The following is a 24,495-nucleotide window of genomic DNA, read 5'->3' as shown; positions in this document are numbered from 1 at the left end:
ATTGATCTTTGTTTTTTCTGATACATGTGCAATTTGGCTTTGATACCATGTTAGTTTTGTGAGATCATTTTCTGCAAATGTAATAACACTGCAATTATTTCTGTGTGTTCCAATTGCAAATCCAAATGCATATACATAGGAGTAGAAGAGATATGTCTCTATGTTAATCAATATTGGTTATGGTAAAGTTAATTTCCATTAAACATTATATCTATCTATCTATCTATCTATCTATCTATATATATAGATAGATATATATATAAAATTGCTGATCAAATGCAAATATATATATATATATATATATAAAATTGCTGATCAAATGCAAATATGTATATATATATATATATATATATATATATAATTGCTGATCAAATGCAATAATGTTTAACCAATAACCATTGGGGATAAACTATAGATCAATTCAATTTGACTGAAGCTACAATATTAACAACAGCTTCAAGTGAGATTACTCCTCCTCTTAGCAATAGGGGGGCTTCCTTCTTATCGTAGGTGGCTCGAAAAGGACTTAACCGAAAATTAAAAATAGGACAGTTCTCTTAATTTGTTCCTCTTTATTCAAGAATGATTATACAAACAACTTTTAAACAACATTAAAACTTCAACAAAAAGTACCTATTGCTATGATAATATCAATGGCCTGTGAGTAACTGACATAGCAACACATAAGACACCAATCTACTTTTATATGGGTGGAACAGTTCTAGAAACCCAAAGTCTTTTGGACTTATCCCAAATGATGATTTAATAGCTGAATAAACGATAAGGCACAAAGTCTCTTATCAAACGCTCATGAAATTCTATGAAATTACTTAACACTGAAGCACAAAGTCTTTCAGCTTCAAGTGTTTGAAGCTTCTATCAACTATAGCAATTTTCCCATATGCAACACTAAGTCTCCAAAAACTCAAATTAAATTATAACAATGAATGCAATACGCAACTCAAAGGCTGCAAAATTGAATTCAAATCCCTTTTGAACAAGGCACCAAAACTCACAATCAACTTAGGAAAATGTCATCACATAACAATTTGGATTGGCACAAAGTCTCAATACAACTTGCCTCTCTTATTGAAAGTAGTTAAGTCTTCATCTAAGCTCAAAGTCGTAGAGTGCATATACAAACTGGTAGAGTTTTCTTGCATTGCCAAAAGATGATAATTGCAATATGCATCATACTCTATTTATTGGTAAGGGGGCGAGAGTGAAAAGTGAGAGAAACCCAATTAATCGAGATTTATTCAACAACTATCTATCTATAATTGACTTATTCCAAATTGCAAGCTCTAACATCCTACAATGTACATGTTCTAACTTTGCAAGTGATACTATCACATGCAATTACATTTTTACATTACATGTAATTTGTCAATAACAAAATTACAAAATGCACAATGAAAAATAAACTAAGTGTTTGACAAAACATGACTCCTATTAAATCATCCTTTGTCGGTCTTCATGCTGCTACAAGAGGCTCAGTGATTGATGTGCTCAAGATTGGTGGAAGCATCTTGAACTTAAATAGAAACTTGCATCCTTGATTGTTTTGCATCATAATGGTCATTACTGAGAAAGCACCTTTTCATGTTTCATGACCATCTCTGTCTTGAAAGCATTCTATGCCCCTAATCATTCCATCACTCATCCCTTTCTTGTATGGCTTCGTCATGTGGTCGTTCTTGCCTCGTCTCACTCTTTAGCCTTGGAATCTATTTGCAAAATAAGACCAATGCCATGATTCGTTAGTAGATTATAGTGGTGAACAAAAGAAATTGTGGATCTTTCTTCCAAACTAGGACTCTGCAAATCTTGAGCTATGCAAACCTTGAGGGAAAATAGAAGGAATCAACTTTTGAAATGGGGAAAAAAATTATGGATTTTTTCTTGAGCACTATAGGGGAATGAAATGCAAGTACTTGGTATGAAAATGAGATGCAAGTGCGCATTCATACAAGTGGAGGAGCTTCTTATTCATAAGTGTGGTTTTTATATCCAATTACAAGTTATTTTGGAGAACTTTGCTACCTGTAAACATGTTTTTAAAGGCCACTTGCAGATTGGAAAGAGACTTCATTTTGTTCTTGGAAGACACTTACAAGTGGGGTTTTAAAGTCCACTTGTAGGCAAGGGAAAAACTTAGCTCTTTTTGGCAAACTCACAAAGGGGTTTATTTTAATTCCGTCTACAAGTGGGGAAACTATACATTTTTAAAGTTTTTTTTTTGGGGGAAAATGTTACATTTCAACTTGCATCAGTTTGGGGAAGTTTTTTTGTTATGAAAGCAATACATTCAAACTTTCAAAGCCAAGATTCCTCTTCTGAATCACCAACCATGTAGAAAAATTGCTCAAAAATTCGATAGGAAGGCCACTGAAACAAAAATAACTTGCACAAACATAGAAGAGAACCACAAAATTGCCGCTCCAAAATAGGGAAAGGAACTTCAAAACATGTCTATATAGGCAACAAAAAAATTGTCGAATTTCTTTAAAAAAACCAATGCATTCACAGTCCAAAATAACTCCTTATAAATGGCCATGAATGAGAACCAAAATGCTTGAGAATAACAACCTCCATGACTGATTGAAAGACCAAAATGTGGTTTGAGCATGCAATTGCAAGTAGACTTGCAACAGAGATAAACAAAAACAATGCCTAGATGGAAAGGTGTCGTTTGAGTAAGCAAATACAAGTCTGCAAATGCTAAACTTATGCCCTAGGTGGATTTTTATTGTAATGTGCAAGTAAAAAAATCTCTCTTGGAAAAAAATGTTTATTTTGCATTAGAGGGGGTTTCTTAATGTCATTGCAAGTTGTGAATGTGTCTAGAAAAAACAACAACATGCTTTTAAATCAACAATGAAAGCTGGAAGCACATTTGTACTTAAAAATAAGTTATAACTTGTTAAAGCCTTAGGACGGGGTTTTGATTGAACACTTCAACTCCAAACATTGTGTCATGAACATGAAATGCATTATCAATACCTGTGACAGGCTTTTAAAGCCTCTTGACATATGTAATATTTATAAAATTGTTTAAAGTTTTAAACATTACTGACATTAGGCTTTTAGAGGTCAAATGCAAGTTGATTTGAGTTCCTAAAATAAAACAATAATGGAGACAGGCTTTTATACGATGTTTGCAAGCACATAAAGGTTTTATGTTAAAACATAACAGGTCATTAGGCTTGAAAAGTCCATCCACAATATATACCTCACTTGCAATGATGTTAAAAAATGACGTCTCACTGCAAAAATGATTTTCTAAGACACAAATACAAGAAGTCACATTTTGTAAGATGTTTTACAAGACAACAAATAAATATATGTTGTGGTTGGGCTTTTTAGGCCCGACTACAGGCATACTTATGTTTGGATAGTCACAATGAGTTATTGTAAATGGGCTTTAGAAGTCCACTTACATCATTAACTTTTAAATGAAGACTTTTAATGCCTCAGAAAAATAGAAACTTCAAGCAATAGGTGGGTTTTAAGCTGTATTTTATAAGCATTTTGGGTTAAAGAGGAGTAATACAATTAGGCTTAAAAAGCCCACTTACATCTTTAAATTCTACTGAAGTTTATAATTTTTCTTTCAAATTTGTAATGGCGGACTTTAATTTCCTTATTACAAGTGAATGACACTCAAGACAATATGCCTATATTTCATGACTTAAGAAGCCTTGGTGGACTTTTGATTCCACATTGCAAGATTTTAAACAAAGAACAAGGACATGTAGTCAGGCTTAAAAACCCCACTTGCAAGTAGCTTAATTCCTGTAATGTCCCCATTTTTCCCAGCATTGGAGTTTTAGGGATTAGCCTATATTGTGATCCTCGTAGGCTAATTATTGTGGATAGAGGGTCTTCTGTGGCAGTGGCTTGGCTTGGGAGGGTCTTATCTTCTCCACATCTCAGTAAACTACAGGTTGGTCTTCGTTTGGCTTGGATCGGACTTAGTTTGGGCTTAGTTTTGTGTACTTACTATTTGTGATAAGTTGGCGTTGATCAAGATGGACCCTTTCTATTTTTGGAAAGTGCATTTGGTCACATGGAGAAATAATAGGTATGACTCCTATTCCAAATGACATATTTAAATGATGAGTATTTTGGGAGTTATTATATTTTCAATAGCCAAATTATTATTAATTATTAAATGGCTTATTATAAAGTTATAATTTCACTTAGGTTGAGAGTTGAGTTATGGTACAGGAGCACCTAGGGGTAAAGGTGAAACACTAATGCATTTTTGTTTTGTAAATTTTCTAACCAACCATTGAAAAATAAGGACTAGGAATAAAGTCTCTGTTAGGAATAAGGTGTCTCAACCTTGTATAATTCCTATTCTTATTATTTGTTTTGTAAAATGTATTTCTTGCAAATAATGTTGATGTGTCGACATCTTGAATTGTCTGTAAGGAGACCATGACTAAAACGGTTATGACGGATTCCTATGACACGTAAGAGCTATGTTAGGAAGATTCAATGACAGGTGAAGACATGTGGCAACTAAGATATTTGAGTACTGTACACTCTACCCCAATAGTGGGGTTTGAAAATTTTTTTGGGGTTCCTATTTTCTCGAAGAATGGTAAAACCCTAATACGGTTTACCTTTTGGGAGTAGCCCTAAAGTGAAGTGCATGATATAAGCATTTTTAGGGTTGCGAAGAGATGCAATGCGAAAAAGGTGTATTGTTGGTACTGCGAGTAGCTACTGGAGTCTTCTGTTGTTGATGTTGAACTTGCATTGCAAGTGTATTGTAACCTTGTGGTGAAGATAATACATTGTGCAGGTTCTGAAGGGGTGGGGTTGTTTTACCGAAAGGTTTTTCCCCACCGGCAAATCCTTGTGTTATGTGTTCTTTTCTCTGTCTATTTTTTGTATGCATGGTTGGTTGCAATATTGTTGTTTACATGATATTGAATTTGTAAGTGTAGAAGATTTTAATAGGATTTGCATCATACTTTCCTTATGAGATTAGTGTAGGAAGCTGTTTCCGCATCTGAGTTTCCTTACAGTCCCAAGGTAAGTTTAGAAGGTTTGAATAGGTAGGATTTGGAATGTGAATCAAGTTTTGTCAATTAGGTCTTGATAGGCAAAAAAGTGCTTAGAATTGCTCAATAGGGCAAAATGTGGTGAAAAGGCCTAAAAGGGGGCAAGATGTGTTCAAAAGTGGCACTTAGGTGTTGTAGGTTCATTTCATAAGGTTTGATAACAAACTGGTCAAGTTTGAAGGTTCAACTTGCAAAATTGCAAATGTTGTCAAAAAGTTGCTCATTGACAATTTTGCAATTTTTGCAAAATTGCATAGCAACTTTTTGCACAGTTTTGAGGAATGAACTACCTGGGTATTTATGGCTCGAACCAAAGGCCAAGATGGAGGAGGGAGCCTACTTAAACACCTTCCAACTCATTTCCAAGGGTTGGATACTCAATTGTACGGACAACACATTCTAAAGGAAAATATTGCCTGACAGAATATGTGGTTTGAAGGATTGAATCGAGAAGTTGGATTGAATATTTGACTGTTTTGGATGGAATAGTGTCTTAGGACCATGTATTGAATCTGTGCATACCTATTTTGGTTTTGAGCACTCATTTGTTAGGCTTGGTAAAATTAGTTAAAAACTGTGTTCTTGCTATTCAGTTTTGTGTTACTAGCATTGAAATGGCTATGGATTGAACTTCCTTGGTCAAAACACCATGGCTCGTGGAAATCAAGCAATAGCCCCTGTAAATAATGTATATAATGATTTTGGGATTTGTGCAAGTCAATTAGGTAATTTTTCAAGCATGCCCTAGGCAAGCAATATAGGCCTGGCAAGGTGCAGTGAAAGCTTGAATTGAAGTTTTGATGAGAACAGTAGATTGGCACGTGCCAATCTTGTTTAGGCAATAAGGAGTAGGTTGTTAAGGGTTCATAACTTAGTGGAGGAGGTTGGAAGTGGAGTCTAAAACCATTGAAGAAAGAATCATTGTCATTGCCTTTAAAACCCTTGAAATAAGGGTTTTCTGAAGCCATACTGTATGGTCATCATAGGAGCCTAAGACTTGAAAAATCTTCAAGTGTAGGTCATTAGGAATCAGAGTCTTGAAGACACCAGGTGGCCTTGTTAAGAGTTTTTGGGAGTTATAGCTTGTTCCTTGTTTTTAGGAGGGCCAATAGGGGCTCATAGGGCTACAACGCTAAACAGGGTTATTTGGAATTCTGGGTGTGTGCAACTCAAAAGAATGATGCAGAATGGTAGGAAATGTGTCAAGAACCCCATAAGGGTGGTTCAAACTTGATCTTGATTTTGGCCCTTTAGGTGCATTAGGTGAAGTTTTAACACTCTAAGGCCAAATAGTGCATAGTTGGTGAACTGAAAGTAGAGGATGGAAACTTGAATTGTTGGGTGAGTTTCTTGGTGAAAGGGGATTGGGAAGGAGTCCTCTAGGTTGGGGTTTGGGATAGCAACCCTAAGCAGGCTAGGAGTAGCCTTGGAAGAGCAAGAAAGCTCTGAGGTGAAGAAGCTCCCCATCAAGTTATCATTGGAAAGTGTCATTTATTAATTAGTTAAGCCAAGTTAAGTGAGAGAATCTAATGGAAGCTTCTAATTAGTGTTGTGTGGGGGAGCTTCTTGAGTGGAGTTACATTTTGGCAACAAAAGGGAATCTGGAGGTTATAAATACGTGCCCATTTGTTAAGGAAGGACGCTTGGATATTTTAATTTTCTTTTGTTGCCTTTGTGGCTTTTTCCCGAGTTCTGATTTTTTCACCCTTTCTGTGGTATAAGGGTCTGAAGTTGAGTGGGCAATTCATTGCTGAGGTATAGTGATTTGTGATATTTTGAATATTTACTATATCTCCCTAACTGTGTTTCCTGTGGCTGGGAGTAATTGTCTTGCTGAAAGATTGAGTTTTGAAGGGTTATTCTGAGAATTATTTGTTGTAAATTGTTGCTGTGGTATAACAATTTGCCAATCATCTCCTACTGTCTAATCTGTGCCTAAGGAGATGGTTTTGTTGAAGGTTTTCAGAGATAGTTTTGTTGAAGGTTTTCTGTGGTTTTTTGTGAAAGAAGCATGGTGGAAGATTACCAATTTGCTGTGGCATTGAAGGGTTTTGAATTTAACAATTGATTGGCTGCCGATTTGCATCTGGAAAGAAGCGTTTGATGGTGGAGGGCTTATTTGGCATTTCCTAAGCCAAATTGATCTTCCTAGAGGCTGGGTGGCAAGTGTTTTAGGGCCTGCAAATTATTCTTGCCCACATGGAGAACCAGTTTGCAACCGTAGGTATCTCGGCAAGGCCAGCAATCAGTTTTTCTTGGTCTGCAATCTGCTCCTGGGTCAATCGATCAGCATAGAGTCAGTTCATCATTTTATACTTGCTAATTACCTACAGCAGAGTGTTGCTGCAGACCTGAGTATTATTGTGGGTTTAGGAAGGTAATTAAAATACTTCTCTGTGATTTGCAATCAGCACTAATGTAATCAGTTCGAGCACTTGATTTAGGGCCTGGAAGTCAGGGCAAATTGTATATTCAATTCAAGAATCATGTTCTTAATTGCAGATTTGTATTTTCAGAAGTTCACATAATTAGTTTTGGTAATCAGTTTGTGTTTAAATAAATTGGTATCATACCTCAGCCAGTAGATCTTTTGCAAATAAGTCAGAACTAAATTAAAAGTGATTGCTACTTGGGAATATGTAGTTTGTGGACCTGTTCAGCCTAGAGCAATTTAAATCAAATATGTAGTAGAACTGGCTAGTATTGGAGAATGATTGCCAAGTGTTTGACAAATTGTCAAACATTTGAATAATTGATGTATTTTGAAGTTATAACCAGCTAGGGTTATTACAATTCCTTATCAACTCTTAGAATATAGCTCTGAATTAGGTCTACAATAGCTCAAAACGAGCGGATTTCAAAAACAAATAAACCTAGGACGAAAACAAAACCTAAATCAAACAAAACAATCAAGGAGTTGAAGGTTACCAAAATCGAGTACTTGCAATCAGGAAATAAAAACGAACCATTGCAAGAGAGACAAAGAAAAACTTTAAGGAAATTTTAGAAAATGGCAGTTGTAGGACATAAGACTTGAGACAATTCAAGAGATGATTGATTGCAATTATTAGGAACACCTAACTTAGAGTATTTCAACTATGAATTAATGAGAAAATTGTGTAGGATTGTTTGACTTTGTGAATACAAAAATGAGGACAATGCTAAAGAAAGAAGATGAGGAATTGAAACAAGGATCAAAGATGAGAAAGCTGATGTGGTGTCGAGTCTTCATTCAACCAATCAAAGAGCTCCGAGTTGACATCTACAAGATCATCCAATCAAAATCATTCACAAATGGAAATGTGGAACATATTATTTCCTCATTAGTTAATCCTCAAGGGGAAATGGAATGTAATTCTCTCATTGGCTGATATGTTGGTGCCTTATTTTTATTGGCTCTTTTGATTTCCCTAATTAGACTTTATCATAGATTAATCTGAGCCATTGGTTCTGTTCTAATTTTGCCTTTAAATTGTAATTAAGGCTCGTGTATAAACCCCACTTCTCTCATTTGTCATGGATTAATCTGTAAGACAGAATACAATAACCCAGATTAGTCTATGACAAACCCTCCTGCTTAGGTGACAGGACGAAGCAAGGAGTAGTTAAGAGTTTCATCCCATCATCAACATTGTCTTACATGCTTAGAGTTAGATTAGGTTCTCTAAACCCTTATCCCTTTGTAATTTGTTTGGTTTGAAGATGTTGAAGTAGTTGATATCCATTGATTGGACAGTGTAAGTCCCTTTGGGATACCCAACATATCACATCATTATAATTGAGTGAAAGTCTATGATAAGAAGGAAACTCAAGGTTGTCTTATTTGATCACACAATCCATATATATTGTTTAACATGTGAGCATGTTTATTCAAGAGAGTTGGAAAATTGGTATTTTATCTTGGAATATTAAGTCTTTAGCTTTGAATGTTGTAGTGGAACAAAACCCACATCAATAGGTCTTCCACCTTGATAGGTACAATTATCTATAGTGCTTGCCAAACTATGTTCTTGGACTTTGATTGTAATGGCATACTTGTAGTTCCATTATAGGTCATTCATTGTTTCACCATCGCTTGTTCTACTTCTGCCTTGGCTTCTTGAAGTCATTCTTTCTCCATACAAAGGTTCGGCTACACCACCTTCTTTGTCTATGCTTTCATGATCGCTAGGACTGCCTTATCCCATTCCTCTATGTGTTGAGCATTGGAGGGTTGGTTGAGCTGGAACTTTTTTTAAGATGGGTGTTGACATGTAGGTTTTGTTATTGATGTCAACGTATGTTCAAGAGTTTTAGAATAGAGTTAGAAAGACTTAGATTTTGTGTGTTGCATGCTATTGATCAGAGCAGTATGGACAATGTATGGCATTCCTGAATATGCGAGCTTGGATATGTGTTGTAGGATAAGTGTAGACCTTATGTCTACTATTGTAGCTCTTTACGTGATTTTTTGAGTAAGTTCCACTTGTTTTAGTGAAAGACTAGTGGTAGGAGAGTGACAGAGAAATATGAGGTAGTTGCTGTATTTTGGATATAGCATGTTGGCAAGTCAGACTTAAGGTTTGAGAGCATAGATCATAGTTCAAGACTAGGAATAATGCATGCTTCGGGATCTGTGGGTCATTTGGTTCATTTCGTCAGGATTGCTAGTGTGTGACGTATGGATCATTGCTTTTGGGAGCTGAGAGGATGGTGTAGCATGTTGTTTGGATTGGTGAGCATTAATTGTGGATCATGGCATGTAATTTGATAATTGTAATTGTTGTATAATTGTAAAAGGTGTCATGTGCATCTAGCACGAGTCTATTTAATTATTTGTGCATTAGGGATATCCTAATAGGCCGACCTAATTGCTTGTTTGTAACTTGTATAAAGGAAAGTAATTTCCTTGGTTGTAATTTATGGAATGAGTGGAATGAAATTGTATGTGCAAGCCTTGATGCTGGATATCAAAGCAGCATTGAAGGATTGTCAGATGCTTTGGTAGAGGTATGAGTGGAATTTGATATCATTCCTAAGTGCACTTCATTGGAACTGTTAAGACAAGTGTGTTATCATTAGTCAATTCATTATTCAGATCTGTAAATCTTTGATGGTGGCTTTAGCCTTCACTTCTCAGATAGTGAGTCTTCTTGAAGGTATATTTAACCTTCTCTCTTCAAGCACTGAGCCTTTTGTTCTCAACTCCTAATAGGTGTTGACTTTTATCTTGTTATGCACTATTATATTCTTGGTTGGTGATTTGATTAAGAACTTTGAAGTTTATAATTATCGCACACAACTGATTCATCCCCCCTTGTGTGGTGTGGACTGTTATTACTAACACTACGTCCATTATATTAATGCACTTTTGCCTCAAGCCACTGGTATCTTTATGGTCACTTGGTCTGTATTATTGCCACAATACCTATATGGCAATCTTTCATAAACTATCCTTATGTGGAATTTGATATCATTCCTAAGTGTACTTCATTGGAACTGTTAAGACAAGCGTGTTATCATTAGTCAATTCATTATTCAGATCTGTAAATCTTTGATGGTGGCTTTAGCCTTCACTTCTCAGATAGTGAGTCTTCTTGAAGGTATATTTAACCTTCTCTCTTCAAGCACTGAGCCTTTTGTTCTCAACTCCTAATAGGTGTTGACTTTTATCTTGTTATGCACTGTTATATTCTTGGTTGGTGGTTTGATTAAGAAGTTTGAAGTTTATAATTATCGCACACAACTGATTCATCCCCCCTTGTGTGGTATGGACTGTTATTACTAACACTATGTCCATTATATTAATGCCTTTTTGCCTCAAGCCACTGGTGTCTTTATGGTCACTTGGTTTGTATTATTGCCACAATACCTATATGGCAATCTTTCATAAAATATCCTTATTCACTACATTGTCAACAATATATGATAGGAAGTCCTCTTGAGTCCTATATTTAATTCCCCCCTCGATTTCCATGACCTACCTAGTGATACATTTGGTGGTTTCGATGGAGTTGACTCTCCCTTTTTGAAGAGTACATGCATACTTCTTGTCTTCAAATTATATGGACTTTCCTTCATTGAATGATCCATCATCTAGCAAAACTCACAAAACATCTCTCTAGGACGAGTGCCTTTTGTTGGCCTCTCAATTTTGCATTTAGTACACCATAGTTCATTAGTTTCTTTATTGGTTCATTTCTTGGCCTTCAATTCTTTCAATTTTTCTTATCACATCTCATTGCAAAGCCTGAACCATTTTGAATTCTTCATTGTTGCCACCTGTTGTGCTCTCATTATTGTTTCTCTTCCTCTTCCCTTGGGATGATGTCTTCTCTTCACTCTTGATGTTCGTCGCCCAATTGTAGGCATCAATATTGAGGATATGGATATTGTTTTCATTTTCTTCATTCCATTGACTAGTTGGTTCTCCATCTTGCACAATAGTTCCTCGAGCCAACAATTGTATGCTTACAAATCTTCATGTTTCCTTTCTTTGGTGTTATAAAATTCTGCTACGATATCATTCTTGTCCCTTATTAAATTCCTCTCGCAATGCCTTCTTCAAGTTGTCCTAAGATACTTTGTGTTCTTCTAGTTCTAAAAACTAGTTGATGCCTATTCCCTATAGTATGGTGGGGAACAACCTTAGCCAATAATTTTTACCAACCCGGTCGCTTGCAAACCATATATTTTTCACATGCTTTATTGTGACTTGAGGATTTTCTGACCCATTCCTCGTGAACCTTGGGAGTTTATGTTGATCGACATTTGGACTTAGTGGAGGAATCACCATCTTTCTTGCTTGCTTGCTCACCTCTGTGCTAGACTTGGGTGGACTATTCTGATCCCTATGTTATGTTGCTTTCCCTGCACTCTACCATGCACACTTCCTCTACATTTACACCTTTAGTGTCCCCAACACTTCAGTCACTTGCAAGCTCTGACCTGAACTTGTACTCCTTGCATCCAGAGGTCTTGGTTTAGATCCTCCAATTCTGGGTTCTATTGAGAAGGATAGATTCTCAATGCCGTGGAGTGTCTATCATTTTAGGATTTCTTTCTTTTTATTACTTGTCCAACGTTGACTATATGAACAGGTTGGTTGCTTGATCAACAAGTTTGATATATGTTTGGTATGGGAGAGGTAAGAATCTCACAATTGCTTTCCACTAACCTCACATACGATTTGTGCTTTCCTTGTCGGATGGTTTCCAATCCTCCCAACTACAGATTTTGCTCACGCTTTAGCCTTTACTTTGTTCTTAAGAAGGGCTTCAACTTGGGAATCGTTTGATTAGATCTCCAATTTCCCTTAATTAATGGAAATAAATAAATAAACTTAATTGAGTGGTCCCAAATTTAAGTAACATTACAATTAAGGATTTCTTTAATTAACTAATTTGATTATTAATCAAAGGGGGATTATTAATTTTTTGTGGGGACGGTCTTATTTGTTACTTGTTTCCTGAAATCATTTTGGACCGACATGTTAGCTAATTGGATGTAATGACCCTTACTATAAAGGCCACTGAAACCCTCAAACTGGACTTAGGAATTTTGTCAAACAGTTGGCATGTAACCGAATAAGGCTGCAATATTACTAATTGTTGTACAATGAAACCTCAATATATGATGCCGATAATGTATGAACAACAATTTCCAGATTATAACACTACCAATCTAAGAGATAGATGACAATATGAAACTCAAATATGAAGTCCAATGCAATTCTGATTTTATGACAGCAAATAGAACTGATTACAATGAGAGACTGTCACAACTATGCACTTCTAATACATCAAACTCTTGACAATGCAATGTTATGACATGAACAATAACCCAGTTCAGATTTGGAATGCAAATGACGAAACTTTTACAACAGTTATTAATGACTGGAAATAACTATTTATGCAATGACAGTGCTGACTGTTCTAATCCATAACATGCAATATTTTGGCAATCAAAACTTCAGTTTGTGCACTTGGAATAGCTCCAATTTTGCCGGATATAAATGCTGAATTGATGCCACACGAAGACCTCAAATCTGCCCCAAACCGACTCACAAAATTGCTGCTGCTGCCCAACTGACAGGGCCGTACAGGTACGGCTGCTAGATAAAAATATTGCAGCGTTTTTGTCACTCCAAAAGCAATAAATCTGGGCGCCTAGGGTTGCTGAATAACCCCCTAAAATATGAAATCCATCCGTCAAACCAATTAGGAGTTATGGGCAAAAACGTGGGTCCAAACCCTGGACTGGCAGTCTGAAAATAATGCACAACTGTGTCTACAAACCCTGTTAATCAATCCACAAATGCTATGGCACAACTGAAACCCTTATTCCAACCAAAGTAAACCCTTATAACTAAATCTCAATGAAGTCCAAATGAGATGGCTGAATTACCAACTCCTCAAATGCAACAATTCAGGTGATATTTCACACCCTCAAAGTCACCAATCCAAGGGAGTGATTCGTTCCCAAAGATCAAATAATTTGCAGACCCAAGAGACTACAAATTTGCTCCACAATGGAAGAAGTAGAAGAAATCTCAAATCCAAGCATGTCCAAAATGAGAGGCCCAACCCTCTATTTATTCACTTTTCTAAGAAGTTGCTAGAACTTCTAGAAACATCCTTTATAAAATCTCATTATAATGTACTTTTTCTAGAACTTTTAGAAACATCCTTTATAAAATCTCATTATAATGCACTTTTTATAATAAAGTAACTTTATAAAATAAAAAGTGCAACTCAACTTAAAATTATAACATGTAGGCCCCGATAACACATAATAATAAAATATAACCTCTTAACACTTCTTCAAGAGCAAGATATGACCATCTGATCCGCAGAATTGACTCTCTCTCCACACCATTTGCCTACGAGAGTTTGGAATAGGCAAAATCCATGATCAATGTCATGTCGTACTAAAGAGGGGACATTACAGTCCGCCCCTCCTGAAATTGCTTGGCCTCAAGCAATCTCAACGCCGGGTGCTGCAAAATAGCTTCCCCCTCCCAAGTAGCATCCTCAACAGGTAGATCTTTCCACTTAACCAAGTATTCTCTGATCACTCTTCTGCGAAGCTGCTTTTCTCTGCTCTCCAGGATGGATTCTGGCACTAAAATCAATTTTCCCTCATCGTCTAAAGGAGGTAATACTGCGGAAGGCACCACATTCTGACCCAACGCCTTCTTGAGGCGGGACACATGAAACACATTGTGCACCCTGCTGTCTGCCGGAAGCTCCAACTCATAAGCCACCTCACCAATTCGCCTGATAACCCTGAATGGTTCGTAATAGCGTGGCTTGAGTTTCTTTGCACCACTCTTCTTAAGAGTAGATTGCCTGTATGGCTGCAACATGAGGTAAACCATATCATCCACCTCAAAACTACGCTCAGTCCTCTTCTAGTCTGCATACTGCTTCTGCTGGTTCTGAGCTCTCGCAATATTATCTTTGAGAGTAGCAACTATATCCTTACTCTCCTGTAATAATTCTCCTGCACTCGGTACCCGATTGTCGCCTAACAACAAATCCAAGAAACTAGGTGCTTCATAACCGTAAAGTGCCATGAAGGGTGTCATCTGTATAGTGATGTGATATGTAGTATTGTAACAATACTCGCAGAGATATATCCATCTGACCCAAGCTCGCTGCTGAGCTGCCACATAATTCCTTAAATACCCTTCCACCCATTTGTTCACAATCTCCGTCTGACCATCGATTTGTGGGTGATAGCTAGTGCTGGGTGTAAGCTCCGTGCCACATAATCGGAATACCTCCTGCCAAAAATGACTCATGAAACGGCTATCCCTGTCACTCACAATGTTCCGAGGCAATCCGTGCAATCTGAAAACCTCCCGAAAGAAAACCTCTGCCACCTGAGGTGCTGAGTGGGTAGTGGTGATAGGAAAGAAATGAGCATATTTTGTTAATCTATCTACCACCACATAAATACAATCCCGTCCTTGTACCTTGGGCAAACCTGTGATAAAGTCCATGGAGATGCACTCCCACTTCCTGTCAGGGATCGGAAGTGGCTGTAGGAACCCTGCCGGATAGGTGTGTTCTTGTTTGTTTTGCTGGCAAACAAGACACTCTCGAACGTACTGCAAAACATCAGCTTTCAGCCCCTTCCAATTGAACCGCTCTCGAACTGACCTGTAAGTCTTGAAGTACCCGGGATGGCCTGCTGTCGGTGAGTCATGAAATGCTCTCAAATTCAGTTGCTTAACCTTCGATCCTGGGACTAGGTAAATCCTGTTCTTGTAAATGATTAAATCATCTACAAGTGTGTATCTGGTATCAATCACTATTCCCTCCACTATATCAGAGGCCCATGTATCCCTGGCATACTCTGCTATAATCAAGTGTCGCCAATCCTCTGATATCTGAACCATAAGAGTGAGGTGTGGCCTTCGAGAAAGAGCATCTGTAACAACATTCTGAGTTCCCTTGACATATGAGATGTCAAAATCATATGCCTGCAACTTACTTACCCACTTTTGCTGGCGATTATTCAGGTCCCGCTGTCCCAAGAAATGCCTCAAACTGTTATGATCAGTTTTAATACAAAACTTGCTACCCACAAGATATTGTCTGAATTTGGCCAAAGCATGCATGATGGCCAACATCTCCTTATCATATATACTGAATGAACGCTCGGGGCCTCTAAGCTTCCTGCTCTCATAAGCTATGGGGTGCTTATTCTGCATAAGTACAGCACCTACTCCCTCTCCAGATGCATCACATTGAAGCTCAAATGGCTTCGTTAAATCAGGTAATGCTAGAACTGGGCACGTAGTCATTATCTTCTTAAATCTCATAAAACAGTCCTGTGCCTTCTGAGTCCACACAAATTCCCCTTTTTTCAGTAGATCTGTCATGGGAGCTGCATGTCGTGAGTAGCCACTGACAAACCTGCAATAGAAACCACATAAACCAAGGAAACCCCCTCAACTGTGTAAGGTTCTCTGGTGGAGGCCAATCAACAATAGCACGAATCTTTTCAGGATCCATCCGCACTCCATCTGCACTAATAATGTGTCCCAAATATAACAGCTCGGTCATCCCTAAGTCACATTTGGACTCTTTTGCATACAAGGACTCCTTCTATAAAATGCTCAACACTGTCTCCAAATGCTCTAGATGCTCCTGCCATGATCGGCTATAGATCAAAATGTCATCAAAAAACACCAGCACGAATTTCCTCAACTGATGGTGGAAAACTCTGTTCATAGTGGACTGGAAAGTGGCAGGTGCATTGGTCAGGCCGAAAGGCATGACTACAAACTCAAAGTGCCCACAATGACATCTGAAAGCAGTTTTCTCAATATCCTGTTCACGGACTCTGATCTGGTGATATCCTGATCTCAAATCAATTTTCGTGAAATAACAAGCCCCATGCAATTCATCTATCAACTCATCAATGCGAGGAATGGGATACCTGTTCTTAATGGTTCTCTTATTTAATTCCCTGTAATCAACACACATCCGAAGAGTTCCATCCTTCTTTTTTACCAAAACAACAGAAGATGAAAAAGGTGACTTACTTGGTCGGATGTGCCCCATAGCTAGCAACTCCTCGATGGTCCTTTCGATCTCATCCTTGAGTCGCTTTGGGTGTCGATATGGTGTGATCATGATAGGCTTAGCACCTTCCTCCAACTCAATAATATGCTCAATGCCTCTGTCCGGTGGCCTGCCTGGTGGAATCTCATTGAATACCTTTTCGTACTTAATCCTCAATTTCTGAATATCAGGATGATATTCTGTCTTATGTTGCTCCTCCTGTGTAGGTGTCAAAGTACAAACTGCTGCCCACTCTATATCATTATGCCTAGTTAATCTCTCCAGCCGCCTAAATGAGATAGTCCTGATGTCTCCATTACGGATAGCCTTAAGCACATGAGTCCTACCATTCACTTTGAGTTGTATCTCCATATCCTCTAGTCTCAGGGTAACCACCTTCAATGAATGTAGCCACTGCATTCCAAGTACTATATCCATGTCACACATGTTGACCACGTGATAGTCTGCCTTAAACTCATAGTTGTTCAGGCGCAAAGGTAGGTCTCGTACCATCCTATCACAACGAAGAGTGTATCCATCAGCTACCTTGACTCTCAGTCCCACGAACTCCTCAGTAATGAGTCCACGCTTCTCCACGAATCGTGCATCAATGAAATTATGTGTGGCACCTGTGTCCAATAATGTAATAACCTTCTGCCCAGCCAAAACTCCCCGAAGTCTGAAAGATCCCTCTCTCTGGATACTAGACAGTCGTGCTTCATGTAAATGTAGCTCTGTTCCCTACTGTTGCCCTGCACTGTCTATCTCCTGCTCTCTCTCTGCTTCATCAGGATCCTCATCATGATGTTCTGAACTATCTGAATCTGAGCCTTCGTAATAAGCCCACATTGCTCGGTTGGTCTTCCCTTTTGGCCTCATAGAACAGTCATGGCCATACTCATACGGGCCTTTGCAATAGAAGCATAGCTTCTTCCTACGCAAGTCATTAAGTGTCTCCTTGTCCAACCTCTTGCTTTCCTCCTTAGGTAGTTGTGCCTCTCTATGAAAGGGTTTCCTGTCCCTATTTTTTCCTGAAGGGAAACTCTTTGCCTGGAATTTATTTTTAGAAGCTGAAGAGGAATCCATGTCACGAGCTTTCTTAATGGCTTCCTGCAAAGTGGGAGGGTTGAGAGCTTTAATCCACCCTCTCAACGGATCAACTAGCCCATCCATAAATAAAACAAATAGCCTCCGTTCAGATACATCTGTTACTAACACTGCAAGTTTCTGAAATTCTGAAATTTATGTTTCCAATGATCCCCATTGTTTAAGCTGAGCTAACTCCTTGAAATGGAGTTCTGGATCCTTCTTATCAAAACGTTCAATCAGTCTCTTCGTAAACTCCACATATGAGGTAATGTGTGCATGACCCATAGTGATCATACCATGATGCCACCACTCGTGTGCTAACCCATCCAGGTGAATTGCTGCATACTTAATAGCTTCTTCCTCAGACATAGGGTTCAATTGAAAGTATGTGTCAAGTTTTTGAACCCAAGCTCTTGCTGTAGACTTCCCCGAGCCATCATAATATGGTAATTGAAGTTTCCCTACTTTCTTTCGTAGCTCATAGCTCTGAGTCCTGTCATGTCCATGGGGCATATGCTTCATCCGCACATCCATATACTCTCTAAAGGTGATTGCAGCTGTAAAATCTGGCCCTCCTGCTTCCCAATCTCTCCTCAGCTGATCCTGTATGTCAGTGATCTGGGGTTCTGGTACTGGCTGCTCTGGAGCTCTAGGAAGGAACGTGGGAATCATAGACCTCGAACTCACTGTCCTAGCTTGCTGGGGTGCATGACCGAAATTGTTCCCAATTTGTTCGCCTCCATTATGTATCCCATCTTGATTATTCCCATTCTGATTGTTACCATTCTGATTATTTCCTCCACCTATGTTAGCGTTCAACCCCATTTGACGAGCCATCATCTACATCATAAGCTCCATTCTCTGATTCTGTTCCTGTGCTCTTTGTTCGGCTAATCGTTGTCCCTGTGCCAAGGTGTCTAATAACTGTAAAAATCTTTCCTCTCGCTGATCTGGACCGGCATTCCCGCCTCTATCCATATTGTAGTCGTAGTCTTGATCAAAGAATACCTCCCCTGTGTCTGTATGACTGGATTCTATGTCCACCTGTACAGATGAGCTAGACTGTTTGCTCTGCAGGTCTGAAATTCTATCTTGTCTTGCTTTGGTATTGCGGAAATTATAAAGCCTCTGTCGCATGCTCAAACATAAATGTTCTGATTTTAGTGTTTTGACATTTCGTCAAACACTTTCCCTTCTATCCAGCTGTTCCAAATTCCCTATAAAACCTCCACAGGATGGCAGGACTTATAGCTCTGATACCACTGTAATGACCCTTACTATAAAGGCCACTGAAACCCTCAAACTGGACTTAGGAATTTTGTCAAACAGTTGGCATGTAACCGAATAAGGCTGCAATATTACTAATTGTTGTACAATGAAACCTCAATATATGATGCCGATAATGTATGAACAACAATTTCCAGATTATAACACTACCAATCTAAGAGATAGATGACAATATGAAACTCAAATATGAAGTCCAATGCAATTCTGATTTTATGACAGCAAATAGAACTGATTACAATGAGAGACTGTCACAACTATGCACTTCTAATACATCAAACTCTTGACAATGCAATGTTATGACATGAACAATAACCCAGTTCAGATTTGGAATGCAAATGACGAAACTTTTACAACAGTTATTAATGACTGGAAATAACTATTTATGCAATGACAGTGCTGACTGTTCTAATCCATAACATGCAATATTTTGGCAATCAAAACTTCAGTTTGTGCACCTGGAATAGCTCCAATTTTGCTGGATATAAATGCTGAATTGATGCCACACGAAGACCTCAAATCTGCCCCAAACCGACTCACAAAATTGCTGCTGCTGCCCAACTGACAGGGCCGTACAGGTACGGCTGCTAGATAAAAATATTGCAGCGTTTTTGTCACTCCAAAAGCAATAAATCTGGGCGCCTAGGGTTGCTGAATAACCCCCTAAAATATGAAATCCATCCGTCAAATCAATTAGGAGTTATGGGCAAAAACGTGGGTCCAAACCTTGGACTGGCAGTCTGAAAATAATGCACAACTGTGTCTACAAACCCTGTTAATCAATCCACAAATGCTATGGCACAACTGAAACCCTTATTCCAACCAAAGTAAACCCTTATAACTGAATCTCAATGAAGTCCAAATGAGATGGCTGAATTACCAACTCCTCAAATGCAACAATTCAGGTGATATTTCACACCCTCAAAGTCACCAATCCAAGGGAGTGATTCGTTCCCAAAGATCAAATAATTTGCAGACCCAAGAGACTACAAATTTGCTCCACAATGGAAGAAGTAGAAGAAATCTCAAATCCAAGCATGTCCAAAATGAGAGGCCCAACCCTCTATTTATTCACTTTTCTAAGAAGTTGCTAGAACTTCTAGAAACATCCTTTATAAAATCTCATTATAATGTACTTTTTCTAGAACTTTTAGAAACATCCTTTATAAAATCTCATTATAATGCACTTTTTATAATAAAGTAACTTTATAAAATAAAAAGTGCAACTCAACTTAAAATTATAACATGTAGGCCCCAATAACACATAATAATAAAATATAACCTCTTAACACTTCTTCAAGAGCAAGATATGACCATCTGATCCGCAGAATTGACTCTCTCTCCACACCATTTGCCTACGAGAGTTTGGAATAGGCAAAATCCATGATCAATGTCATGTCATACTAAAGAGGGGACATTACATTGGAGGTGTGACTCTCATATTTATTTGGCCTTTAGGAAGCAATTGTAATTATCAATCAATCAGTCATCTATGTCATTTTGTATTTGGAATTCCAATTTAGAATTGGATGACTTTAGTTGCGGTATCGGGGGTGCAAGTTCCTCCATAGTTTGTAGTTGGAGATATGGCTTAAGAATTTCATTTGTGCGTGATTGCCCAAATTTGTGAAGTTGTCATTTGAAGAAAAAATTCGTGATAGCAAATATAATTGGACATATTCTATATTATCTAATCCTACTAACCCAAGCTGCAAATAAGGTGATATTTAGAATAATAATCTATGGAATGCTATATCTTTTGGCTTGCAACATTTATAGATATGAGAGCTTGAATAGATATTAGCATCACAGCATTCTAATAGAGGCATAATTGAATTATATCTCTTTGGTGATTGACCATTCATCACACAGGTATCTTGTTACATCCCAATTTTTGACCTAGCTTGGAATATAGACGTTGAGGTTCACATGAAGTCAGTGGGCAGTTTAATTTGATATAATCTGGCAAAATGGTAAGTTAGTTGGTCGTTATGATTTCAAGTGCAGATGACATGTTAGTTGATCGATAATCACGAATTCATGGAATTAGGATGAAAGGTTAACTGTTATGATTATTTATGGTTATATAATTTATAATTTAATTACAGAGAAAATTCTTGCAGGGAGCATGTCGAAGAGGTGGAAGCATTGTCAGAAAAGAATTAGGTAGGGCATCATCATCACTTGGCAAACAGGTAGAGGACCTAGCAACTTGGAACAGAATACATCTGTGGAATCGCATGAGTTATTTTAATAAATAGTTTAATTAAAATAATTGAGTTATTAATAATTAATTTAATTAAAATAATTAAATTATTTGTAAATTGTATCTTAAAGGATTTTAAATTATCTTTTGTCGTAGTATTTTTTTTATAATTGTTTATAAATGTTCATCTAAATACAACCTTGATTTGGCACCATTAATTTAATAGTCGTACTTTATAATAATGTTAAGATTATAATAATTGTACTATTATAATCTTTGAATTTTATTTTTTTCAATTCTTACCAACTTCTTATTCTTTTCTTTTAGTCAATTTAATATTTGGATATCCGAATGGTCATCTTGATTTTCATTGGGATTTTTCTTGTAATTGATGGAAGCCCTAGAGTCGGGCTCTTATTATTTATTTAATAAGTGATGTTACTTATTAGGTTTTAATAATTAAAAAATAACTTTTTAAAACCTTGTATCTTCTTTTCTTTCTTTCTTGCCTTAGCCGAATTGATTGAAAATTTGAGTGATCTTTGTAACTGCTGGGTAGCTGTATGGTTGGCTCAACATTTTATATGCAAACCTTGTCATATCTCAGTGATTTCACCTTTTGTTTTACGGCTTTCTTCTATATTCTGGTCGAATTGATAATCCTCAAGTTCGAAATTCTTTTGAACTATGTGTTGCATCAGCAGAACTCGGTTTTAAATCCTTCTTGTTGATAGTTCACGCCCAAACCATTTACCTAGGTTCTCAGACGTGGAAACTAGAGCAAGGAAGACGTTTTCACCCCAAGTATCCGCCCATTTCATATTGCATTACGACACGTTTAAACCTATGCAGGTTTGGCATACGATTTTGCATTGTTATTGAAGGTATGAAGCCATGCGTTTTTCTATTCAGCCTTTTAATTTATTTTGTAATGGATGTAATATATAAAGGTGACTATAGTCATTCCAGAATTTCAAGTCACTTTATCACAGGGCTAGGTCACATGATATATCTTTTGTATTTTATCAAAAACACTTTCTCTTCCTTTTCTCAATGATAATAATATGCAATCATCCTTGTAAGCCGACCATATAGCCAATGTTTTTGTATCATCAAAGTGTTGAAAGAGCCAAACATAAATCCTTTTTGTCTTTATTTCATGTTATGATTTAAGTCCCAGATGAAGCCGTCCATAGTTATCTCTCTCAATTTATTATATATAAATCTTGTTGAAGATCAGTTGATTCATTTAGTCATATTTTCTATTCAAATCAATAACTGCATGATACCCGAATAGACAATTTCTCTTAAATTTCTTTTATCTTAAAAGACCATCTTCTTGGATAACATATATCATGCAATTTGAAATCATGTTTAAATCAAAGATAAGTTAATAAATCAGAGTTTTTCAACAAACATACAAAATGAATACCAATTGACCATGGTAAGAAAAATGAGGCAAATCTTTATGAGACCACAGTAAATTAATATGTTAGCATCAGGGAGTCATCGGTTGATGGCCTGGGAAAGGTGAGGAGGTGCAGAAATCAAGATAGTCATCAGAATAAGATAAAATATGATAAATAATAACATTAGCTCATGCATGTTTCACTCATGAAAAATGTTGTCAAATTGTTGAGGTCTTTAAGTGGAATTCTGTAATAATCAAATCCGTATCAAAAAAGATACTTCAATATTTATCATTTAAAATTAAATAATAGCTCATGCACATTCCTGTTATTGTGATCTTCTGTTACCGAGTCGTGTGGTGAGTTAAATTATCAGGAAGCCCAGTGGATGGCAAGACGACCCTTGTCAATTCCAGGTAGGGAGGGCCTTTCTCGTCAGAGATCGTGTAGGTATAAGTTGTGGTCCACGGTTGGCTGGTAAAGCCCCTGACAATGTTTCACCTTAGGCGTCAGAAAGAGATAAGCTATGCATTCATTTGTTTATCGGAAATAGATAATATCACATTTATTTATGAGGAGGTAAGATTAAATTGAGTTACTTCATTGTTATCGTTATGTAAGGGATAGATTCATAAATTATATTTCATTTATATAAATATCGAATATAAATATATTTCTAATCTTGAGTTACTGTCACAGATAAGTAATCGGAAGGAAAAAAAATTCGAAGCCCTAATTGATTGTGTGACAGCTGGAACCTTAAATGATACAGTGGTATTGGAAGCCCTAATATGATCTGTGGTATCGAAGCTATAGTTGAATCTGTCGTTGCGGAAGCCCTAAAATGAATCCGTGGTCGCGGAAGCCCTAAGTGATAAAGCGGTATCATGAGCCCTAAATGAACCCATGGTAATTGATGCCCTAATTGGTACAATGATTTGTGATGCCCTAATTTAAATTTATAGTGGTATTTAGTTGTAATCATCATATGATTTTTGAGATAGCGATTTTTAGATGATAGTCGACTTGTGAAATTGTTGTAGTGTATTTGTAGACTAACCCGAGTGGTTGCAAAAGCATCCTTAGTTATGTTTTCAATCTTAGTTTCCAAGGTATGTGGACTTTAATCTCTCTAGTTATTTCATTTATTGGTAATCCAAGTTTTTAGTTAAGAAATTTTGTCTAACTGATTTTAACGGTAAATTTTTCACATGAACATGAATGATGTAACTACCTTCTTATGAAATCTAGTATAACTGTATTCTTTGAGTATGTTGAATGGTAATTTAGACCTGGGAAAACCGGATGTTACATATCTGAAACAGTAAGGAGATAGTAATAGACTTGTGAAAAAGACAATGAATTCATGCAAAGTATCGATCTAAAACCAAAGAAATTGTTAACAATAGGAGCATCATTCTACCTCTGATTAGGTTGCCACTGAAGTTTTCGCTTCATTCCTTTGCAACAAATAAAATATCATTGTTGTGTGTGAGGGCTATTGTCTTGTGTGCCTAAGACGAACATTTTGCAAAATCTAGGAGTAGAAACATTGATCATTAAAGCCCAAGGTGTGTTGAGCATGACACATCATTGTTGATGTTGTTTGATAAACTACAAATAGAAGTGCACTAGCTATTCTATATTGATTTTGGTTGCACCATACAAATGAAAGAATCACATATATTGATTATAATACCAGTTCAAACTATCAGCCACTGCTAAACGACATTGAAAAAACATTGGTTGTGATTCATTTTAGTATCATGGCACTTCATGTGCAATGTGCTCTGTAGCATTCAAGCTACTCAAAGATCCCATTGAAATCCAATTAGGGGCAATAGTGTCACTGCCATCTCACTTGTGGAGTTGATCCA

The 24,495-nt window shown here is 37.2% G+C and overlaps 1 protein-coding gene across 17 annotated transcripts in view; it reads left to right on the top strand.

Moving 5' to 3' along the window:
- Positions 1 to 24,495, top strand: part of LOC149561983 (ZIP metal ion transporter family) — a 173,512-nt gene that overhangs the window by 94,432 nt on the left and 54,585 nt on the right. For 10 of the 17 annotated variants that reach the window (XM_089825505.1, XM_089825504.1, XM_089825508.1 and 7 more), the window contains one exon: positions 21,127 to 21,198. The exons of the other annotated variants lie outside the window; for them this stretch is intronic. In XM_089825505.1, coding sequence (XP_089681631.1) covers positions 21,127 to 21,198 — 72 coding nt within the window. The remainder of the gene's footprint in view (positions 1 to 21,126; positions 21,199 to 24,495) is intronic. 17 annotated transcript variants of the gene reach the window in all.

Source organism: Cupressus sempervirens, chromosome 4, assembly GCF_028749045.1.
Source record: "Cupressus sempervirens isolate cs-2001-9-10 chromosome 4, ASM2874904v1, whole genome shotgun sequence".
Classification (NCBI taxonomy): Eukaryota; Viridiplantae; Streptophyta; class Pinopsida; order Cupressales; family Cupressaceae; genus Cupressus; species Cupressus sempervirens.
The sequence above is the reverse complement of the archived record's forward strand: the minus strand, read 5'-3'. Positions and strand labels throughout refer to the sequence as shown.